This window comes from Saccopteryx bilineata, chromosome 2 (genome assembly GCF_036850765.1).
Source record: "Saccopteryx bilineata isolate mSacBil1 chromosome 2, mSacBil1_pri_phased_curated, whole genome shotgun sequence".
Taxonomy (NCBI): Eukaryota; Metazoa; Chordata; class Mammalia; order Chiroptera; family Emballonuridae; genus Saccopteryx; species Saccopteryx bilineata.
Window position 1 is genome coordinate 291,620,305 of NC_089491.1, and position 19,698 is coordinate 291,640,002.

Sequence of the window (19,698 nt, forward strand, 5' to 3'; positions counted from 1 at the left end):
GGATACCACACTCAGGACTCATCAGACTGGGGACACTCAGGTGCTGCCCCACCTGCGTGTCTCACCTTTCTATTTCAAAGCCCAGGGAACATTTTCCAAATTTTAAGGAAAATCTATGCAAACACCTATAGCCACACTCTCGGCCATTTGCTCTAAGCCAGAGGTGTGGTCATTCTCCCTGACCTTGATGTGCAACATCAAATCTTTCAAAACGTGAAGTCTCATCATTCACCTTCTGCTGAGGGACGTTGTCCGGAAGTGACGACTGAGGGGTGGCCCACATGTGGGGTTTCTGCCTGTTGAGGAAGGAGGTAGAACCCCAGTCACACCTGCTGCTGCAGCGAACAGGTGCACAGTCCCACATTGCCCCTGCTAAAGCCACTTAGGACCTATGTGTGTCCTTTGCTCACCCCTCCCTCCATTCCTTCGTTGTCTCCTCCCTGATCACACTGGGGCTTTGATTCCTTGCACAGGTCATGAATCTTTATTCTTCGATGAACCTGTCTCAGCGTCATGAGTTTCTATAGGTTTAAAAACGAGGAATTGGAGGGGTGCAGGTAGTTGCTAGGCTTCTGTGTCCCCGAAAGGGAACTGGAAAGGCCTCACTTGTCCAGCTCCTTGCACGGTGGCCTGGCTGACCTCCACGGTCCCCCTCCTGCTCTGAGACCCTGCAGCCCCCGGCCCCGCCCTGCCTCTCCCACTGGCTGCACGGTAAGGCCATTCTCTTCAGGGACGTGTGATTGCTTTCCTTTTTCTTCACTCCCCTGATCACGATTTGCGAACATTTATTCTCACACTTGCTCCTCTGAGTCAGTTCTCATGAAGAATTTGGGAGATCGATCCTCAGGAGGTCTGTTTAGAGCTGCCATAACTCGGCTTTATCTTCAAGGTTTTATCTTAATTATAAATGTCATTGAAATCATGGGAAATCCAACAAAGAATAATGGATTTATATGAAGGAAAACGGTGATAAAATCGAACCATTAACTGCACAGTGGCCTCCCGTGGCCTCCGTGTAGTACACCAGCACACGAGATGAGGCTGTCATGACCCACACTCAGCCCTCGCATTGAGCCACTTGCCAACTCGCTAGGGAACACAAGGAAGAGATGTAAACCATAGTATGATAGAGTCACAGTCAGACTCCTATATTGTAGAGCTGAAACATCAGCCTGCTGAGCATTGATTGAACTAATCCTGCAGTAGAATTCAAGATGCAGCTATGCCTGAGGAAGAGTCCACGGGAAATACAATGGCATAGACCCCACTTTACTTGGAAGACAGGGGAAATACAATGGCATAGACCCCACTTTACTTGGAAGACAGGTCCTCAAAAAACTAGATTTCTGGGCTCTGTGTCCATGGAAGGTAGACTGATGTGAGAAAAAGTAATGTTATTTATTTTTAAAATGACTTCTGGACTATTTGTTAGGATTAAGTGCTGTAATTGGCTTATCTCATTTTGAAAAATCATTTATAATTTTCTACAATACCCACTGATATGATTCCATTGAATGACTTTCTGGAACACCACCTAGTGGGTTTCAGGCATCTTGTTTCTTTGGTGACCTGGTATGCACATACGAAAGCTATGCACTTAATCAGAAAAGTTCATTAGCTATAGCAGCTTGTTCCTTAATTATTTTTTATATACACCATGAAAATGTGTCCAGTTGGTTCTAGAAGCAAATGTGGAACATGGCAGAGTTGTTCGTAGCCTGTGGGCAAGTCAGTCTGTCCTCTGACTCTCAGTCCCCACATCTTCAGGATGCTCTGCGTTTTGCCCACAAGATGTATGAATGCTCACGACAAACCTCCGAGTGGTGCCTATCCCCAGGGGAATGGGATACTGCATCCGGTCACCACGGTACCGGTGCTGTCAGCTGCAGGATGGGCCTAGGCTATGCCTTTTCTCTGTGGACCTGACCTCGGGAGTCTGGAAACGGGAACGGGTCTGGGAGGCACTGGCAACAGTTTCTCTCTGACCAGAGGTTCCTCAGCAGTGGAAAGGGAATGGGCCAGGTGACCTCCAGGGGCCTTTTGAGGACTAATATTTCGTGCAGAGCTGTATAACGTGGTCCTTATCTTAGAATCTGCTAAAAATATCAACATTTCTCTCCTGCTACAAAATCTGATTGTGAGATGAAGTGAGGCGGGAGACGCTCTCTGTGGGTCTGCAAAGCATCCTTCCTGCTCCAGGCCCATAGGGAGGACTGGGGAGGATCGTGTTGCCTCCAGTTTCTGGTATCTGCTGCCATCTGCTGGTTAACTTCCTTAAGAGCAGCTAATAACTAAGGAAAGGAGAGAACCCCACCTGACACAGAGGTTGGGTGATTAGATCAAGTACTGAGTCACTGATAGGCATCTATCTGCCTTGGGGTGCTTACACTAGAGACAAGACACGTGTGTGCTGTAGGCTGTTTGGAGGAAATAACTGACTCTGCTTTGAAAACTGCAGAGCACCCTGTGGGCTGAGGTTCTAACTGTCCGTTTCCTCTGGGCGTGTGCACTGTTCCAGCTCTCCGAGTCGTCCTCGTCATGTTCCTCCATCCATTCCATGGACACCAGCTCCTCAGGGATGTCGTCCTTAATCAACCCCCTGTCCTCCCCTCCGTGCAACAACAACCCTAAAATCCACAAGCGCTCCGTGTCTGTGACGTCCATTACCTCGACCGTGCTGCCCCCCGTTTACAACCAGCAGAATGAAGATACCTGCATTATCCGCATCAGCGTAGAGGACAGCAACGGCAACATGTACAAGAGCATCATGGTGAGGCACCCTGCCCGGCAGCCCCGAGCATGCGCATGCGCACTCCCCGCAAATGCGCATGTGTCCAGTGACGAGTACCCACATCTCCCTGGGCATACACCAGTAATGCGTATGTGTAAATAGTCACTTACCAACAGTGTGTATAGTGTATCATTTTTTTTTTTTTTTTGTATTTTTCCAAAGCTGGAAACGAGGAGGCAGTCAGACTGACTCCCGCGTGCGCCGGATTGGGATCCACCCGGCATGCCCACCAGGGGGTGATGCTCTATTGCAACCAGAGCCATTCTAGCGCCTGAGGCAGAGGCCATGGAGCCATCCTCAGCGCCAGGGCCAACTTTGCTCCAATGGAGCCTTGTCGGCAGGAGGGGAAGAGAGAGACAGAGAGGAAGGAAAGGGGGAGGGTGGAGAAGTAAATGGGCGCTTCTCCTGTGTGCCCTGGCCGGGAATTGAACCCAGGACTCCTGCACGACAGGCCGACTCTCTACCACTGAGCCAACCAGTCAGGGCCTAGTGTATCATTTTGACATCTTAAAATTTGCTAAAATTTATTCCTCTGGGTCAGTGTTCCCTTTCCAAAACTGTCAGCTGGGATGACCATATCCTGCATTCTGGGGAAGACGCCAGCGTCGCACACCTGCTGGGAGTCCTCCGTGGAATGCCGTGCTGGGTTTGTCATTGAATTGCCATGCAGCCTTGGCAGTGTCCTCCATGGTGGCAAAATTTTCTTTTTGTCATTGCGAATTCAGGTTAGCAAAGTGGATGATCAAACTGAAAATACAGTTTGAGTCCCTGAGGAACTATGTTTACACATAAATGAGACTGAGCTTTTTGAGCTTCTTGTAAAATCTGTGGGTTTTTTTTTTTTTTTTTGTATTTTTCTGAAGTTGGAAATGGGAAGGCAGTCAGACAGACTCCCGCATGCGCCCGACCGGGATCGACCCGGCATGCCCACCAGGGGGCGATGCTCTGCCCACCTGGGGCGTCGCTCTGCTGCAACCAGAGTCATTCTAGCACCTGAGGCAGAGGCCATAGAGCCATCCTCAGCACCAGGGCCAACTTTGCTCCAATGGAGCCTTGGCTGCGGGAGGGGAAGAGAGAGACAGAGAGGGGGGGGGGTGGAGAAGCAGATGGGCGCTTCTCCTATGTGCCCTGGCCAGGAATCGAACCTGGGACTCCCGTATGCCAGGCTGACGCTCTGCCACTGAGCCAACCGGCCAGGGCTAAATCTGTGTGTTTTTGAACGCAGTCCCAGAAGTGCTTTGAATAATGGCAGTCTATGACAGAGTCTCTCCTGGTGTGTATATGTGTATAAGAGCTGGTGTGGTTATCATATCACAGAATGGACTCTTTAGTTGATAAGACATAGCATATATTGAAGAGCAGATTTCCTTTTGCAATGAAATCCCTCAATAAATCCTATATCTTATCATCACTGGTCTTTTTTGAGGGCATTCTGAGTGCTTATAAGCTGAGCTCTGAATATGACATGTGATATTAAGGCAGCTATCTTTTAACATTCTAAAGAGAGCTTTACCAAAGCATTCATTGAATCAACAAAATAAGTCATGAGCTTGGTTGTGTACTAATCATTGGCTGAGGATTTGGGGATAGGGAGATGAATGAGACATTTCTCTCTTTGAGGAACTTATAATCAAAAGGGAGATTATAAAGCATTATTCAAAATGTTCCAGATGCTCTAATGGAGCTCAGATCAGATTATAAAGGGCCTAAGGCCCACACGAAGGAGCTTGTGTTAGTCCCACAGGCAGTAGGGTTTTATTGAAGGCTTTTAAGTCATGATCAGATTTATTCATTAGGGCTCTGGCTGGTTGGCTGGATAGAGCATCTGCCTGGCATATGCACGTTCGGGTTTGATTCCTGGTCAGGGCACACAGGAGAAGCGACCATCTGCTTCTCTCCTCTTTTCTCTCTCCCTTCTCTCTCGCTTCCCCTCCTGCAGCCAGTGGCTCGATTGGTTAGAGCATGGCCTCGGGTGCTGAAGATAGCTTGATTGATTCGAGCATCAGCCCCAGACCGGGGTTGCCGGGTGGATCCCAGTTGGGGTGCATGCAGGAGTCTGTCTTACTATCTCCCCTCCCCACACTTAAAAAAAGATTCATTAGAAAGGTAACTGGCACTGTGGAGTCTCAATGCTGGAGTCCAGGGGCTCGATAGAGGTGGGGAAGCCAGTTAGGAAGCTGCTATCATATTCCATGTAGGAGATGATAAGGGCTTGGATGATGCTCATGTGATTGGAAAACATGTGGATTTTAAAAAAGATTTTTATAAGGTATAATTATAGAATCCATTCATTCCGTTATCAACTTTTTGGTTACTGTTGTGGGAGACGAGGAAGAGGGAGGACTCAGGGCTATCCAGGCAGCTTGGTGTTCTGCGGTCGTGTCAAATGAGATACGAACTACTGGAGGAGGAGGTTTTGGGGGCATTGAGATTGATGTTACCAATAGGAGATCCAGATGGCATTGTCTATGGTCAGAAGTATGGGTTGGTACTGGAGTACAATACTGGGAGCCATCCAGACCTATTGGGTGGATAGGGTCGGGGGGGAGTGAACGTGGGCTGACAAAGAACTCAAGTGCTAGCAAGGGAAGGGCTGACCAAGGAGCGTGGGAGAGAGGGAGGAGAACCACCAGGAAGCCAAGGTCTTCATGCTGTTACTGTATTTTCAGCCTGCTTTACCTCTTAGGGAACTAAGCACTGATACATGCAACAATGTGGACGAGTCTCTAAAGCACCATGTTGAGCCAAAGAAACAAGACACAAAAGATTGCATCCTATAGGAGTCTCTTCTTTCAAAGCAGGCTAAACTAACCTGTGGTGTTAGAAAACTAACCTCAGGGATGGGACACGCCATTGTTTCACCCCCTAGTTCAGGCGCATGAAGGCCACAGGCAAGTGTCAATGACAGGGCTTCATTAGGTGGAACAGCCACCAGCCACATGTGGCCATTAAGCATTTGAAATGGGAACAGTCTACGTTGAGACGTCAGTGTAAAATATACACCAGGTTGTGAAGACTTAGTACAAAAAAAGCAAGCATGTAAAATACCTCATTAATAATTTTTATATTGATCATATATGGAAGTGGATGTCTTGGATTAAATAATGCATTATGAAAATTAATTTTTCTTTTAAAACACTTTTCTAATGTGGATACTAGATATTTATAATTGCAAACAAGGCTCGCATTATATATATCACTGGAGTATTTCCTTTAGCCCATTAAACAACATATTTTCCTCCGTTAAAAATTTGTGTGCACTTATTTCTCCCTTGTAAATGGGTCCGCCAGATGTTTTGGTAAGAGACAAATGTGCAGGGTCTTTGTTGCCGACAAGGACCCCATTGTAATGCATGTTGTTTATGGAATCGCAAATGCCAGCTGCTGCCCCTGACTGGAGGGAGACATCCTCAGGCTCACAGTGGCACAGTTTTCGGAGGACTTTAGACTTGTTTTCTGTTTTGTTTTTGTGGTTGTCTCTCCTTTTTCCCCCATGCAGAGAATAGCTGTTATTTTTAAGTAAGAATAGTTTGTTTTCATTTTCCTTTTCATATTTAAAGGACTTGCCTGGAGGGACAGAGGGACGGTAGGTAAGTCAGCCCTCTGTTGCTAAGCACCTGCAGACAGGTAGCTGGTGGGCAGAGATAAAGGGGGAACATCAGAACTGGTGATGTAAAAAAAAATGCTAGATTTCTCTTTTTTAAACGTTTAGAAGCTTGAAGCATAATTTACAAACGACGACATGCACAAATCTTGTGTTCCATTCTTGGGGTTTTGATAACTGTCCCTCCCTCTACCTCTGTCTATGCCTACGTCTGTGTCTATGACTATGTATGTGACTGCCACCCTAGATTAGGAGCCTTTCTTTGTTCTTCCAACCATTCCTTTGTGTCCCTTCCCCGTCAGACCCCTCTTAACCTAGCTAAGGTTAATTAGAGTTAGTTTTCTCACACCCCAGGTTAGTTTGGCCTGGTTTTGAGAGAACTGACCCCTGCAGCATGTAATCTTTTATTTACGGTTTCTTTGGCTCAACGTGACGTTTTTAGAGATTCCTCCCCAATGTTGTGTGGATCAGCTCTTAATTCCCTTTTATCCGCCGAGCAGTGCTCTCTTGGGAATGGACTATAATTTCTTTATCCATCCCCTGTTCTCCTGCTGGTGGAGATTCAGGTTGACTCTAGTCTTTAGCTGCTAGGAGTAAATCTCCCCTGAACATTTGTGTGCCAGTCATTTGTGGATACGTGTTTTCATTTCTCTTGGTAACACCTAGGAATAGGATTGCTGGGTCACATTTTTTGAGATGGTTGGTGTGCAGGACTGGCCATTTCTGACTTACGAGTTGTAACCAGTACCATAGCAGCAACTCAACAGGTCAGGATAATTTGGGCCCAAGACTGAAAAAATACGTTTTTCATAGTACCTTCATGCACCTCAATCTGTGCAAGGTGGACAAGCAAGGCTGCCTTTTCTCTGTTCCAATAGGAGGCAGACTCTGTGACAGAGAGGGGGTGATTGAGAGTAGAGGACCCACTATCCTTTGACTGCTGAGGCTCGAGCCAGGACTAGGACCCAGGAGCTCTGACTCTTGGTCCTGTTCTCCTTCCACTGGGCCAATTTGCTTGGAACGGCAAAGACAGCAGAAACCAGAGGGTCAGGGGGACTCCCAGGAAGCATGAAGCTAAATACTGTACCAACGGCTTCTTTGTCTTTGCAGTTGACGAGCCAGGATAAAACTCCCGCCGTGATCCAGAGGGCCATGCTGAAGCACAACCTGGACTCGGACCCGGCCGAGGAGTACGAGCTGGTGCAGGTCATCTCGGAGGACAAAGGTGGGTGCGGGCTTTCTCTCCCAGAGGGTTGCCCCAGGTTTAGAAGACAGAAAATATATACAATGTCTTTTTAAAAATGGAACCAAGTGGGTTTTTTAATTGTGCAAAGGTGGATTGTGTGGAGAACCATGCCTCCAGCTCCCTTGTAGAATGAAGCCTTTCAGGCTGCCCTGCCCCCCTGCAAACCTTGTTATTTCTGCAGTTTTGCTGAGTATTCCTGCTTCCCGTTCTTTGTAAACTTCTCGTCCTGTGTCAGGTCTCTGTTTATATCAGGCGGTGGGGTAGAGGGGGTTCTGTTGGGTCTCCTGTACTCAACAACATGTGTCTGAGTTGTGCATGAACTGAAATGTAACAGTGTCTATAATCACTTCCTATGGCAGGGGTCCCCAAACTTTTTACACAGGGGGCCAGTTCACTGTCCCTCAGACCGTTGGAGGGCCGGACTATAAAAAAAACTATGAACAAATCCCTATGCACACTGCACATATCTTATTTTAAAGTAAAAAAACAAAACGGGAACAAATACAATATTTAAAAAAAAGAACAAGTAAATTTAAATCAACAAACTGACCAGTATTTCAATGGGAACTATGGGCCTGCTTTTGGCTAATGAGATGGTCAATGTGCTCCTTTCACTGACCACCAATGAAAGAGGTGCCCTTTCCAGAAGTGCGGCGGGGGCCAGATAAATGGCCTCAGGGGGCCACAGTTTGGGGACCCCTGTCCTATGGTTTCAGTTAATCATTTATGAAAGGCTTGTATAAGTGTGCCTTCCAGTTTATCTTTATTCATGATTGACCTTCAAGTAGCAAAAGCTTTTACCACCAGAATCTGAAAGGTCTTTAGTTCACACTTCTTGAGACAAAGAACTGGTGGTCTGCAAAATTGCTTTTATGAAAACTCTGGGCAGATAATCGCCCTGCATGTGTCTCTCTCTGCTGATCTGAGCTGGGTTGTCTTTGTTGAGAGGAGGAGACGAGTTGGTAGATAACTCCTCTATGCTGTCACCTCCTAGAAAGTGACTCAGTCTGAGTAAGTCTGGTTTCCAAGCAGAGTGGGAACAGACATATGGCCGACAGAGCCAGCACTAACCAATGCGAGGGTCTTCATGTAGGGCTCTGACCAACAAACGGTGCCCCCCCAAAGGAAAAGAAGGGTTATGCAGGTGGGGGTATGGGGAGAGAGCAGCTGCTCTTACTCCATTGGACCAACGGATCGCCCAGGGCTGGGCCGTGGGCCCAGAGGCGTTAGAATGGCCAAAATCAGCAGTACCTTTCTCCAGAGATGGAAGACTATTACTGCCTCTGAGAAAATTCTTTTTCAACCACCTTTTAGAAATGTTCTTATTTGTTCAGCGGAGCCCTCACTTGTGTGGCACATCTTTCTCAGTTAGAAGATATATTTTAATGTAGTTTCAGTTAAAATTCTAAGCCTAAAAAGTGGTCTCGAGTTCCACCACATTCCTGACAAGACAGCACTAAGGTGGGGCCGGTGGGCCGAGTACCCGGGGACCCCGAGGTGCAGCCTGGGCCCGTCTCTGTTCACTGTTGTGTGGCCTAGGGGGTGCTGCTTGACCTCCCGAGGCCTCGGTCCTTCGTCAGCTAAATGGGACTCTGTGGGCAGATAATGAGAGACACTTGAAGGATGTTATTCTTTATGAGACATGGGTTCAGAGTGGCTTACAACCTGACCGTGTCCCTGACACTGTAGGAGCTCTGCGTTTGGAGGTGACACAGGTTGACTTAGCCCGGCCGGCCACAGGTGCGCCCTCTGGCTGCCTCCCTCTGCCCTGCCACAGAGCGGGACGCACACATGTCACCTTGTGTGTCCCCTGCTGGGGATTTTAGATGCCCGTTCCCCTGAGTGCTAAATAGTAGTACCTTCTTTTAAAAATCAAAATGCATTAAAGTAACTTTGCTTGATCATTTTACATCACACTTGGAATAGTCCTTGTTCAGAAATGGCAGCCATCTGGTTGGGAACCACTGAAGTAGACAGTAGCTTCAGTGTGAACAGACATGAGCTGTATCGCCTGGAGGCTGTTTAATATTAAAATGCACGTTCTTGCCGAAGCAGGGTCTCAGAAGGAGTAGAACACGGGTTGGATGAGGGATGACTTCAAAAACCATTCAGAAAATTCAAGTAAGGAGTCCTGGAAAAGCCTGTAGGTTTTCTACCCCCTGTCCCGCCCCCGTGTCCCTGGATCCTCATGGGCTCTGAGAGAGCCACGCGTTGGAGCGGAAAGGAGGCTGCAGGAGGAAGGGGCCCCGGCCCTGCCGTTCAGCAGCTGTGATGTTGGGAATGTCATTTAAATTCACTTGGGTTTTATCTCCTACTGGACTTTCTTGCAGTGTGCATTTCAACATTTAGTTCATGGGTTGAGTTTCTCAGATTGTGTTTGTACTTAGTTTTTTTAAAAAAAAATGGGATTGAGAAGTTGTAGGAACCTATATTTGGGGGTGGTGGTGGTCATTGTCTGGTTCAATTCACATTCCAGGGACCGAAGGCCATAGTCCCAGCCTTATTTCTGGGCAGAGTCTCCCCCTGCCGCTGTCCGTGCTGGGCTGACCTGCACAAGCTGACCGCCTTCTCTTCACCTCTCTGTTTTAGAACTTGTGATCCCAGACTCGGCAAACGTCTTTTATGCCATGAACAGCCAAGTGAACTTTGACTTCATTTTGCGCAAAAAGAACTCCACAGAAGACCAAGTGAAAATGCGTAGCCGGACCAGCCTGACGCTGCCCAGGACAGCTAAACGGGGCTGCTGGAGCAACCGACACAGCAAGATCACTCTCTGAGGGCACAGCCCTGCGGCCCCCTGCCTGCCCACGGCAGCGTGGGGCTGGGAACAGGCCACGGCGATGGCACCGACCATCCAGCTTTAGAGGACCGGGTGGCGTCCACAGCTCCCGACTGAGTTCCCCGGGTGCGCGAGGCTCCAGACGTCATGGAGGCGTCGGAGATGACTTCGGCGCGAAAGAGTGGATGCTTCACTGATTCTCTTTGACCCATTTGGGACTGAAATGTAAAATTACCCACATTTATAAATATATATTACACATATCTGGTATGTATGTGTATATATACCAATATATGAGGGACTTAGAGGATATTCTGGACGACAGAAGAACACATTTGCACAACGGCCTGGGAAGTTGAGGTCACTTTTTACAGGGAAACAGAAGGACCCAAGAACCTGGTTTCCCACCTGCCAAGTAAGTGGATCCAATCCTGGGAACACAGAGCGTCCTCGTGCCAGTATTATGAGAAGTCCGAACTGTCAGAGGGAGAGGACTGAGTTCCCACTCCAGCGCCAGCAGAAGGGAACGACCCACCGACCGCGGAGGCCGGAGTGCCCCGGGCTCCATGAAAGGCCACTTTGCAGAGGGTTTGATGAGCCCGTGGCTTCCGGCCTCTGCAGCAGTCCCTCCTCCTGCCACCCCAGGGAGGCGGGGGCCACTGTGGAGGCCCAGCCGACCCTCCAGTCCAGCCACCTTCTGGAATCAACACAAGCCCGTGTTGATTTCCGGCATCCACATTGCGTTTCTGCCCTCCCCCTACCCCCAACAAGCATATCACAGTCATTCGTGCACAAATAGCCATGTTCTTTGGTAACTTATCAGCCTTTTCCAATTGCCTTTTGCATGTAAAACTCTCTGTCTGGAGCCTTTTGCCATCTGGATCGTAGCTCCTCTATATTATGTGCAATTTGTTCCTCAGGTGTAGAAAGTTCTACTGCGACTGACTCTTCTTTGATCATTTTGAACCTGTGAAAGAGTTTCAAGCAGCGATCGCTCCGGCAACAGCCCCTCGGAAGACGTTCCCTGCTGACGGCAGCGCCCCGTTTTACTTATTAACTTGTAGCAGTATTGTGCCTCGTCATGGGGGAGGGATGGGGGCTGCATATGTTTCTAAATCATGTCTAGAGAGGTTCGTCCTTCCATATGGAATCTGTAACATTTTTTTTTCCATGTCTCCCACTTGCTATCACAGTGTCACTGTTAAGTGACATTTTTTTTTTTTTTGTCTCTAATAACACCATCACCCTCTCCCTTCCAAGTCTGAGCTGTGCTGGGGTTTGAACTAAAAAGCCATATGTGGGATGTTGACATGTGTAAGAAGCACTTTCAGAATGTTGCCCTTTTTAAGAAAAAAAAAAAATCTCAAACAGCATTTTCTATTCCAAAAATAAAGAGAACAAAACCACATGTGAAAATGTAGATTGTAACATGGAGCTTTTTCTTTTTTTTTTTTTTTTTTTTTGCCTAACCTTGCATGACAGCTCCCAAAGGTTCTGTGAGGTCTGTGGGATGTACTGTAAATAGCTGTATGGGATGTGCAGGAGACACAGGGGAGCTGAGCGCCTGGGGGCGGTGGACCAAGGAGCGGGCCAGGAGGGCTCCGCATTCCCTCCGTCTTCCTACCAGACCAGCCTGTGCATCGTGAAGGCCGCTGGGGTTTCAGCCAGTCGCAAAGCACTTTCCTCTGTTTGCGAGGCCTGGCCCATTTGTGCTTCTGTGCTTGGAGGGTGCTAGACAACATGGACACTGACGTGACTGTGGCCCAGCCTGATGCTGTCGGTCTGGAGGTCAGAAAGGAAACAGAGAACTGTCTGTCGGCCTCGTTAGAGCACGTAGCTACCGAGACATCCTTGTGCCCATGGGCTCGCCTGTGTATTTATACTGTACATGTAGAGTCTAGATTTATATACTGCAATGTAAAATATATATATATATTCTTTTTTTTTTAAAGACAATGGAAATTCCAAGTAGATATAGCATAGCCTCGTTTATTTAATGCCACTTTAATGTCCTAAGTTTGTGTCCTGGTGGACAGCCGGGTAACGCTTTTAGCTGCTTACATGCTTGTCTTTCTGCATCTCCGTCATCTGTTTACCTTTTGGTTAAACTAATAAACTGGTTTGGGACTTGGTTGGCGTGTGCTGCCGGACCCAAAGGGATTGCATCTGGAGTGTTAAATCAGGTGGGCTGTGGGCTCTAGACGTGTCAATAAGCTCTTAGGAATCCCACTCTGGCTCGGATGGGCAAGCAACACCAGTGGTAGAGTTGGGAGGGCGACCCTCTCCACAGGCAGATGTCACAAATCCGGCAAATCAGGTTTGGGGAAAGAATGCTGTCCTGAGGAGACTTTAGTCAGATGTGACTCCTTGCTGCTAGATTGCTCTTCTTAGGAATCCGGCAGTAGGAGACACTTTTTATAACACTGAACTTGAAGTTAGGATCCAAGGTAGCACTTTGCATCCTTCTTGACAGCCTTCCCCCCAGTCTGCACTTGCTACCATTTGTGTGATTCCTGAAGCCCGGAGGTGTCTCTGGGAAGGTCTTCCCAAAGGCAGTCACCCGAGGCCCACTTCACTCACCAGCTCTACCTAATTGTCGTCTCATCATATTACAATATTTCCAACAAGTTCCCAGAATTATTTCCCAGTGGCTTCCTAAATGGCTCCAAATTATCACATTTCTGGGCCCTTGTGATTTTTTGGAGAGACCCAAGTAGGGTTTTAATCATTGGTAATATGAGGTGGGGCAGGAAAGATTGGCATTTCTATTTCTGGCACTAGGTGACTCCTTTTTCAAGATCATTCTAGAAAGCATCTGTCTAGACACTGGACTTGGTGACTTTTTGCCTAAAAGGAATAATGTCTCAAAATTGCCTTTTTGTGGAGACTCTTCAAGTCTGCCACGCAGCCCAGGACCACTAGGAGGCATGTGGGACTGCTCTGTGCCCTGATTTCCATGGTATCGGGTTCGCTGATGCCAATTCTCTCTGCCTACAGGTGCTCCGTAAGGACTCTGGTTACAGTGTATCAGAATTCCACCAGGAGAAGATAGTTCTACCGTCTTTTGCTTTGCTAGTTCCCAGAGCATCTCTCCTTAAATGAAATGCTTCTGGAAGGGATGTATTAGGGTAGGCAACCTCAGTAAAGCAGAACAGTTTTACTTATCACCTCCCAGTGTAATGCAAGCCAGACAGTCTCCGTTGTGACTGTCCTCTAACAGCGGCTTAGAGGTCCGGGTGGCGTCCACCTCATCCTCTGTCACCTCAGATTCTACCTTCATGTCACAGTGACGGCTGAGAGAACTCAGAACTGTTTCTGACAATGTCGCTTCCCTTCCCAGTCCGTGGGTCAGTCCATGGCCGTGGTCTCAGTGCAGGGGGGGGGGGGGAATGCAGGGGAGCAGCGAGCGATGTCCTTGAGCGTTACTGTCTCCACCACAGGGACTACGCCTCCTGACGAGGGTGTGCGGTTTCATCTCTCCCCGGTCATCAGAAAAAGGTGTTGGGGAGAGATGGCGGGAAGGACCCGAGATGGGGCTGTGCAGAGCAAAGGGAGGGCTGGAGAAAGACAGGTGCTCAGGGGAGGAGAAAATGCCAGAAAGGGTCGTTTCATTTTGTCCACAGCCTTATTTTTAATGTTTAGCTGGCAGTCACCGCCTGTTTATGAGCTTTTAATGTGGTCCCCATTTTGACTAATCTAGGAGCTACTTTACAGATGGAGTTGCCAAAAACAAATCTAAGAAATTCAAAGTGTTTACACATGGCCCACAGGACCAAACAGAACCCAGGCAAATTTAATTATTTTAGACTCAGGATTTAAAAACCACTACTTGGTTTAGTTTCTCAGCATCTCTGCCTAGAAACGTGTGGAAGCAGTTCACTTAACAGTTTGAGAAATCCAGTATGTGAACATTTTGTTCAGAGTCAGAAGCAGCTTACAAATCATGAACGCGCGCCCTGCCCTCACATTGCAGAGACGAGCCGAGGCCCAGGACATTGAAGTCAGTTGCCTGAGGTTAGAGGCGGAGCTCTGGATTATCAACTCACTACATGCATGTCTCATGGGCTGGGCCCTGAATGCAGGAGGCTTTCCCGATGGCCACGCCGCCATAGCCTGGCTGAGATAGAGAGAATGTCCAGGGTTCCCCCATCCCCAGCCTTACTGCCACGTGAATTCACACCACCTTGTTAGATGGGCCTCTGGTTGGTTCTTGAAAGTCTCCTTTAAGGGAACGTTCTGCTGCTGGTCAGAGCACTGCTACTATAGGGAAACAGGTGTGCTTACGCTTGCTCACTTGCTTGGCTGCAAGCACTTTGCATGATTAGTGCATGAACACATGGCAGAAAGCCATTGTGTGTGTGTATACGCTATAAAAAACTATGACTGCTGCGGTAGCTGGCTTGAGCAAGGGGTCACTGGCTTGGCTGGGGTTCCCCTGCTCAAGGCACATATGAGAAAGCAATCAATAAGCAACTAAGATGCTGCAACTAGGAGTGAATACTTCTCATCTCTCCCCCTTCCTCTCTCTCTCTCTCTCTCTCTCTCTAAAAGAAAAAGCTGTGGGTGCTTTCCCTCAGTGGTGGCTCCAGATCGCTCTCCTGCTACGGCGAGGGGCAATTCCCCAATTCCCTCGGGTGCCACCCTGAAGGGGGGGGGTCCTGATCCCTTGCCCTCCACTACAAAAAGCGAAAAGCAGTTTTCCTTTGTTTATTCGCTCACCCGTCTTTGTGAGCCTCCAATAAACGGGTATGGCCCGATGCTTTCCGGCTCCGCAGTTCCTCTACCGTCTGCCCGAATCCACTGCGAACCTGCCTGGCCTCGGCCACTGGCATCACAGATACTACTTTCCTGAGCGTGATTTTTCTCTCACAGAAGAGAAACGGGCATAAAAATTAGAATTACATAGCAAGTCAGATGGCTAGCTAAGATTTGAATCCATTTCTGATCCCTGAACTTGGCCTGCCCCTGGCGATGGGGTAGGTGGGGTGGGGAGTGGGGCGGGGGAAGGGTCTCCTATGAAGAGTACCCACTGCCCGGGAGTTCAAGGAGGGGTGGGCGTGGTGGGGGCTCTGGTGCTTTTTGAGACAAGAGACAAGCTGGCCCTCCCTGCTCAGTTATCAGTAACCAAGTACTCTATCACAGGCTCCTCCGAAGAAATTATTCCATTCCCACCGTTCTTTAATCCCAAAGCAACATTTATGTGCTGCAGTTCCAATTTCTTACATAAGAGGTACCAGAAAATCAAGTTTAAAAAAAAAAAAAAAAAGGCAGCGAATGATTTAAACTGTTCCTGGATTTTGCTCCAGGCATTAAAAAAATATATCAAGGTACCAGTTTCAAAATAGGAGAAGCATTCTAAATGAGACTTGTTACTTTCCCCAGACATCTGTTTCTGATCCTCTTTATTACAATATCTGACATGCAAGCCTCCAGCAAAACGTCATCAGAGAGCACATTGGCTCAGTTGAATAGTCATTATACAGCGCAGGGGCTGGAGCCGTAAGCTCCTTTATATCAGGCTGTGTGTGAGAGACAGACATTCGGAGAGAAACGGAGATGGAAACATTAGATGTGAGAAACCCCAGAAACGAGACGGACTGTCCACTAGAAGTTTTGCCTTGGTGGTTTTGCTGTGATTGGGATCTAACCCCCAGTCCACTTATTACTAAGTCCCTTAGCTGTTGCCTTACCTGAAAAGTAGGGGTTGATGATAGTTCCACCTGTGGAGGTTCGCTTAGGACCAAGTGACACATGTGAGAGGAGGGCTCTTTGTCCATCCCCCCCCCCCCCCCCAGTCAGCTAGCTGCTCTCATTCCTCGGGGCCGCTGGACTAGGGAGTTGTGTCTTCCCAGAAGCTCTCCGAGCTCCTTCTGCAATGAGGCAGCCACCCCTGCAGCTGTGACCTCTCAGAGGTGACGCTTCAGATTGCAGGCAGCACCCTGGGAAAATCCAGATGCCGCGGCGTTGGGGAAAGACTGACTCTCGGGCTGGAGGGCAGCCAGGGCGGCTGCAGCTTGTTCCACAGCTGGGGGCCAAGGAGGCTCCGGAGAGGGGCCTGGGGGCCCGCACGGCCCTGACCACCAGCAGGCAGGCCGCAGGCCCTGCAGTGAGGGTGGATGCACACTGGCTGGGCTTGGACGGGAGTGGCCCGGATAGGCAGGTGTGTCCCTCCCGGAGCTGGAGCTCCATCACCACCTGGAGGAGGAGTCGGCAGTGACTCCTGCAAGGGTCCCACCTTTTTGAATTCCCCCTGTAGTTAGGGAGGGACAATCTGCTCTTCTAGGAGGCACTCTCCTCTCTCCCAGGTCCTCCCTCCTAGGTCCACTGGGACCCTGTCTTTCCCGGCAGAAAGGGGGACTCTGCTCTGGCCTCCCTGCTCAGGGAAAGTTCAGCTGCAGGACCCCGAGGTGCTGCTGCCCCCCAGGCACTGGGGGCTCCTGCCACCCCACGTCCGTCCCGTGGCAGGCCGTCCAGCTGAGCCACAGCCCGGTCTCTCCCACTGTTGCAGGGGTAAATTGACCACTGTAAGGACTAGATGTTGCCCCTGCCATCTACACCTCTCTGGTTCTACTGTGTCTTCCCCTCGGGTCCCTGCCTTCCCTGGCCTCGCTTTCCGCTGACGGGCCCGAATCTGTCTCTTCTTCCATCCTGGTACTTCGGTCCTACGCTCTGCGTGCTGTGCCCTGGAAGCCGTCTCTGTCCTCTCCCCTGAGTTTCCCTAAGGCTGGCACCTCCCACCTGCTCCCCAACACTGCTCTGCGCCGGCCTCCCAGTGCCCAGCCTGAACAATCACATCCCTGCGAGTCTCCACAGTTCGTGCAGGCAGCTCTCAAAGCAGCGAACACCCTGCCGACCACATCTTCCACACCTGGACCTCCCAGATCCTGCCTGGGGGTCTTCTACAAGCTGCCAGCTCTCTCTCCAGAGAGGACACTGTCACATTTTCTAAGCTGCTCTGAAGAACAGAGACAGAGGGCTATCCGCTGTGTTCTGAAGGTCAGCTTCCCTCATGAGCAAGAGCTCAGCCTCCCCTAGAGCCGGAGTCGCCCAGGGAAGCCCCCCCCCGACCTGCAGGGGGTGCTGGCTGGGAAGCATGTGCTCTGAGGCCCGGGGAGTTGCTCAAACAGGGTGTTGTTAAAACGCCGCTCTAGAGGCAGCCAGGTCGAAGTAACCACAGGGAGGGGCCTACAAATAAACTCGGTAAATTAAAAATACAGAGAAACCAATACTCAGCAGCAATTCTTCATTCTTTCCACCCCTCTCGGGGCAGCTGGGAGCAGCCCAGCTGGTGTAGAGACCGGAGCAAGATCGTCTCAATGGTAACGCAGCTGGGGGTGGAAGAAAACACACAGGCCATCCTGGGTAAACCGCCCCACATGGGAGTCGCTCTCCTGCTCAACCACACATTTTAGTGGAGCCATTCTGCCCCTTGCCTTGGACTCCCACTCGCTGCGGAATAATTCTGTAAGTTCTTCCTGAAAGCTCCCCCAAACTCCTCATGCTGTGACTCAAGCTGTGTCCCCTTTTTCGGTGCTGGAGGAGGCCCTATGCTCTCTGTCATCTGTTGTAACACAAGTGTAGCAAAACCCACCATACTGTATTTCTCTTTCCTAAGCAGGCAAAAAAGGACATAGGGGTCCCTGCTGGTCAGACCCTTCAGGGTCTTACAGGGAGGTTGCCTCAGATGCTACTTCTCTCTGATTAGACGTGGCCCTCCTCCCTCTGCCCCATTGAATCAGACGTCCTGGAAGAGGAAGGTTCTCCCCGAAATAATAAACATTTCTGCGAAACAAAGTATGGGGTGATGACTCTTTCCATGGCTGTCTGCTCTGCTTTCTGACTGTGTTTACGTAGGTCATAACTGTTTTCTTATCAAATGACCAGACTCGTTATAACTCTTTGTCATGCTTAGTGCCTCAGTGAATTCATTCCCTGTCAGTCCTGGAGGTCCTTCTGGATCATTCCTGTGCCCCTCTGTGCACTTGGGAGAGAAAGTCCCTTAGCTGTCGCCTCGCCGGGAGGGGACGGGTTGATGCTAGTTCCCACCTGCAGAGGTTCCCGTAGGATTAAAGGACGTGCGAGTAAGGAGGGCACTTGGGCGCACATAGTGAGAGTCAGCTGCTCTCCTGGGGTCTTCTGCCTGAGGGGAGTTGTCTCCCAGAATCTCTTTGGCTTCCTTCCCTGCTCAGCTCACCTTTATTTGACAGTTAGTTGTCAGAAGGCTTTCTGACCTTCCATGAAAAGATTCCCAAGGGCGTAGCTATTTGATACCTATGTTCTACTGGGAACTTCTGCGCTGTCAGGAAACCAACCCTCGAGTTCCCCCAGGACTGATGGCCTCTGTGTTTCTGGGGAGGAAGTGTGGCCAGCCTTCCTTGTCATCGTTATCGGGTCTTTGTCTTGGCTCCTGTCATCAACCCCAACACACTCCTGCCTCTTCAGCCCGGCCCAGCTTCCTGTCTGCCATGGGCCCTGCTTTTCACAGGCCCGTGCCTTTGGAGTGCCTAGAGAGCCTGCCCACCCACCTGGGCCAGCCCTCCTGCCTCATCTAAACTCCCACTCATGCCCCCCAGATCAACATAACTGTCTCCTTCCCAGCAAAGCTGCCTCCGGAGTCCTCCGCACAACCAGGTCCTCTGGGGCCCCTGGCCCTCGGTGTTCCCGCCTCTGGAGCCTCTGACCCCCTATGTTCTGGCCCCTGGCCCCATGTTTTGGCCTCTGGGGCCCCTGGGCCCACTGTGTTCCAGCCTCTAAAATGAAGCCATCAGCTTCCACAGCAGCAGGGACATTTCCCAGTCCTCTGAGCATCTTCAGTACCCAGTACAGGTCCTAAGAGCATGGTGCTCAGACCTAATTTATGAAGTTGTAGGGAGGCATGATCTGAAATTCAAGGGGCTTCTAAGGCTAACATAGATTCTCCTTTTTTTTCTCCTTCCAACCCCCAAAGGATAATGGCTTTGGACAAGCATCATAAGTACCTTTCAATGAATGTATAGACTGGCATTTAGCACAAAACTGCAAGACGAACTCCCCATCCACACCCTCCTCTGGGGACTCCTGTCTTTCTATAGCCTAGAACCCACTTCTACTGACCCACTTCTATTCAGCCATCTAAAACCACCCCTGCTGGATGGGAACGTCAGTGGCGCGCTCTCTCGTTGGCCCCAGGATCTCACAGCAGAGATGGTTCTCGCGGCGCCTTTGTTCCAAGGCAGACCTGGGAATCCCAACATTGGTCATGGATGAGCACAATCATAGCATTTGAACCAATTTGCTTT

At 49.6% G+C, this 19,698-nt stretch overlaps 1 protein-coding gene across 3 annotated transcripts in view; it reads left to right on the forward strand.

Annotated features, from left to right (window-relative positions):
* RGL1 (ral guanine nucleotide dissociation stimulator like 1) overlaps window positions 1–12,580 on the forward strand; it is a 238,297-nt gene extending 225,717 nt beyond the window's left edge. For all 3 annotated transcript variants that reach the window (XM_066261321.1, XM_066261322.1, XM_066261323.1), the window contains 3 exons: window positions 2,519–2,770; window positions 7,506–7,620; window positions 10,231–12,580. In XM_066261321.1, coding sequence (XP_066117418.1) covers window positions 2,519–2,770; window positions 7,506–7,620; window positions 10,231–10,418 — 555 coding nt within the window. In that variant the 3' untranslated portion in view covers window positions 10,419–12,580. The remainder of the gene's footprint in view (window positions 1–2,518; window positions 2,771–7,505; window positions 7,621–10,230) is intronic.
* Window positions 12,581–19,698: the final 7,118 nt, after the last annotated feature.